The 4,065-nt window shown below is 45.2% G+C and overlaps 1 protein-coding gene across 1 annotated transcript in view; it reads right to left on the minus strand.

Moving 5' to 3' along the window:
• DSG2 (desmoglein 2) overlaps positions 1-4,057 on the minus strand; it is a 43,990-nt gene extending 39,933 nt beyond the window's left edge. Inside the window, exon 1 of the mRNA XM_025180007.3 lies at positions 3,863-4,057. Within this exon, the coding sequence (XP_025035792.3) occupies positions 3,863-3,913 (51 nt within the window). The 5' untranslated portion in view covers positions 3,914-4,057. The remainder of the gene's footprint in view (positions 1-3,862) is intronic.
• Between the last annotated feature and the right edge of the window lie 8 nt (positions 4,058-4,065).

Genomic DNA, 4,065 nt, shown 5'->3' on the forward strand with positions numbered 1-4,065 from the left:
AAAATCACCACTTTTTGCAAATAGTTCCCTCCCATAATTTCCATTACAGAAGGGGACAATTTGGTCAACATGTTTTAATCCCATTACAAGTCAGTGTGACAGGAACTATTATTATTAAGGAGCGACAGCATAAGGCCAAATTTATTTTACAAAATTTTGCCCTGCAAAGTTAAAACAAACAAACAAACAAAAACACAAAACAAGGAGAGTACCATACTTTTTTCCTTGCAATGTACAACAAAGGCCTGAAAGTTTGCCCCCACCAAATATTTTTCATAGTAGAGGATCAGATCTTGTTATCCTGTTTTTCTTTACAAATAAACAAACCAATCCTTCTATGGATACCTGGCAGTCTCTTACAATTATAATATCACATGTATCAAGGAACTGAAACTTGAACAAATATTGTGGGAACGTAATTTAGCCATTCCTTAAAGCACTTGTTTTTGTTTTGTTTATCCTCACTGACTCAGATAAAAAACAAAGAAATCTTTTCTTTCAACATTTTATTACAGAGTCAACACACCAACCCCTTCAACTAAGAGCCAAGAAAGCTCTCATTTTCATTTTTCCAAAGGTACCCCCAGGAAACGAGGAGAGGAGAGAAGAAAAGGGAATTCCAAATATTTCTGACAGCAAATGAAGAGAAGAGAGGAAAGGAGAGGTTTCCTAAGGTAGAGGGGGACACACACACACACACACACACACACACACACACACACACACACACACACACACACACACACACACACACACACACACACACACACACACACACACACACACACACACACACACACACACACACACACACACACACACACACACACACACACACACTTGTTTTTAAAACTTTCAATGCCTTCTTTCTTTATAAATAATAACTTTTAAAAGGATATTGTAAAATGACTCAGATATCTTCCAATTAATTTACTCAGGTGGACTGTTATGCTTGCAACCAGGTCAGTAGGAGGGGAAAAAAGGAGATTTACACTCAAAGCTAACTGTTGCTTTATTTGCTCAACTGACCCATATGACAGGTATTGCTTAATACATTAGCTTGATTTTAAGAAGTTTGCTTATAGACTATGGTTCTGCCTAGACTTGAGCTAACTCAATTGAGAAAAGCATATTTTTCCTAGTCTACAGAAGGCCAATGGTCTCTGCATCAGAGCAAGGGGATTCCCATGTGGATCCTCCTGCACAGTCAGGGATACTGGTAAAATTAGTGAAAAATTCAAACCACTTAAAATTTGTAAGTTTCCCACTGTATCTCTTTCAACAGTGTGTAAATCTTTTCCCAACAAACATGACTTTTAAGTTGACTCTCTCCTTACAGTTATCTTAAGAAACTATAAATGGAGAGGGTCAAAAAAGTTTCAGCTACTCAGTTTTCCATTTGAAAATGAGATTTCAGTGGGATCGAAATGCATCATGGCACCGTGTCAATTCCTTCAAAACTTTCAAGAAAAGGCAGGCATGGAGATAGGCTGGCTGCTGATCTAGTATCTCACCTGATAAACCATCCACTAACCAAGCCCATGGGAAGCCTGCAAGCCTAGAAAACAAGATGGCTTTCCTGCCCATCAGTTGGGCAGCTAGTCAGTCCAAAAAGCAAAAAGCCAGCAAGCCTGGGTAGGTGATTTGTGGTGCACTTGGGGGTGCACCCCTGTGCCCTGCCAAAACTCTTCATTGCTAAATGGGGTATCCCTTCCTTGTTCCTTTAGGTGGCCCTCCCCGGCTATGTCTACACTGTCAGGTTCTAGCGCAAGAACATCATTTTTAAAAATCTGTTTTCAGTGGGTTTCTGGTTTGTTTATAGTCAGAGCTGGTTGAAAAGATAATTCTTGCGCAAGAACACATCCACACGGCCATGTGCTTTTGTGCAAGAGCGTTCATGGCAGTGTGGATGCTGTCTTGCGCAAGAAAACCCTGCCGTGCGTCCACACCGACCTCTTGTGCAAGAGCTCCTGCGCAAGAGGGCCTTACACTTGTTAGAAAAGAGCTTAGCTCTTGCGCAAGAAGCCCTCTTTTATCACGCTTTACTGTAAACATTCTTGCGCAAGAGCGGGTGGGCAGTGTGGACACTCTGCAGAAGAACGGCTGTTCTTGCGCAAGAACCCGCTAGTGTAGACATAGACCCCCTTTGCAGCTCTCATGCCAGCTGGGACACCTATTTTTGGAAAGTTTGATTTTTCATCCCAATTCAGGATTATTCCTCTGCCACAGAGGAAAAAAAGCCATGCAAAAATTTTCATGGGATGGAAATTATCTTTCTAACCAGCTCTGACTATAAACCAGTGTTTCCCAAATGTGGTTCCGTGGAAACCTAAGGGTGTGCCTAGACTGGCAAGATTTTGCGCAAAAGCAGCCGCTGTTGCGCAAAATCTTGCCGCCTGTCTAGACTGGTTGCGAGTATTTGCGCAAGAACACTGACTTTGTACTGTACAAAATCAGTGGTTCTTGTGCAAATACTCCAACGCACCCACTCAGGGATAAGCCCTCTTGTGCAAGTATTCTTGCACAAGAGGGCCAGTGTAGACAGCCATGTTAATTTCTTGTGCAAGAATGGCTAAAATGGCCATCGGAGCTTTCTTGCACAAGAGCGCGTCTACACTGGGCATGGATGCTTTTACGCAAAAGCAAATCTTTTGCGCAAAGGCGCATGCCAGTATAGACACTCTCTTGCGCAAATACTTTTAACAGAAAAACTTTTCCGTTAAAAGTATTTGCGCAAAACCATGCCAGTCTAGACGCAGCCTGGGATTCCGCAAAGTGAAAATAAGGGTTCTGCGAGAAAACTCCTTGACAATAACATTTTATGATTAAAAATAATATTTAAGAACTGACGAATTTTATTGAAAACAATTTTCATTTGTGCCAAGATAAGTGTCCCTGTGTAATGCCAGCTAAGCCAGAGAGTGGGGATAATGATGTCACTACTCAGAGCTATGCTCACAGTCAGTCAGCGGTGCAATTGCCTGTTATATATCATACTGTTATTAGGTGAAGCAAAATACAGGACTATGTAGCACTTTAAAGACTAACAAGATGGTTTATTAGATGATGAGCTTTCGTGGGCCAGACCCACTTCCTCAGATCAAGTAGTGGAAGAAAATAGTCACAACCATATATACCAAATGATACAATTAAAAAAAATGAACAAATATGAAAAGGACAAATCACATTTCAGAACAGGAGGGGGATGGGGGGGGGGAGGAAGGAAGGTAAGTGTCTGAGGAAACTTGATCTGAGGAAGTGGGTCTGGCCCACGAAAGCTCATCATCTAATAAACCATCTTGTTAGTCTTTAAAGTGCTACATAGTCCTGTATTTTGCTTCAGCTACACCAGCCTAACGCGGCTACATTTCTATTACTGTTATTAGGGGTTCTGCAAAATTCTTTTGAGTTTAAAAGGGTTCGGTGACCAAATAAAATTAAGCAACTGCTATAAACAAACCCGAAACCCACTGAAAACAGCTTTTAAAAAACCTAAGCCAGTAATAATGTTAGGATACGGAATTCATGTTTTCAAAAAGTTTGTGTTCGCCCCACAGCTGAATGCTTCTAGATCGGTGAAAACAAAAGCAGCGAGCTCAGGGCATGTTCGCTGGGAGCCGAAGCCCGGAGGCAGGGCGAGGTGTGTCTGGGTAGCTGGTGGGCGCGGTCACCCTTCGCAGCAGGGAGACGGAGCAGGCACCCACAAGCCCCTGCCGAGGGAGCTGCCAGAGCGCGACCCCCCAGCTCCCGCACGGGGGCGGCAGGCTGCTCCCAGCCCGCCCCGACCAGCCCCCCTGCAGGCCGCAGGCTCAATCCCCCTCAGCCCCTGCAATCGGCGCTTACCGCCGCCCGCGGGACTCACCGTGAGGAGCAGCAGCGCCTCCAGCCCGCCCGCCGCCGGGCCCCGCGCCATAGCCCGGCCCGCTCCGTGTCCTCAGCAGCAGCAGCCGAGAGTGTCCGCGTCGGGCTCCTTCCGCGGCCGCTCGGCGAGCAATGGGGCCGCCCGGAGGGGCTGGGGAGGAGTGCGCCGCGCGGGGCCGGCCTGACACTGGCACACCTGGGGGA

Source organism: Pelodiscus sinensis, chromosome 2, assembly GCF_052426305.1.
Source record: "Pelodiscus sinensis isolate ZL-2025 chromosome 2, ASM5242630v1, whole genome shotgun sequence".
NCBI classification, from domain to species: Eukaryota; Metazoa; Chordata; order Testudines; family Trionychidae; genus Pelodiscus; species Pelodiscus sinensis.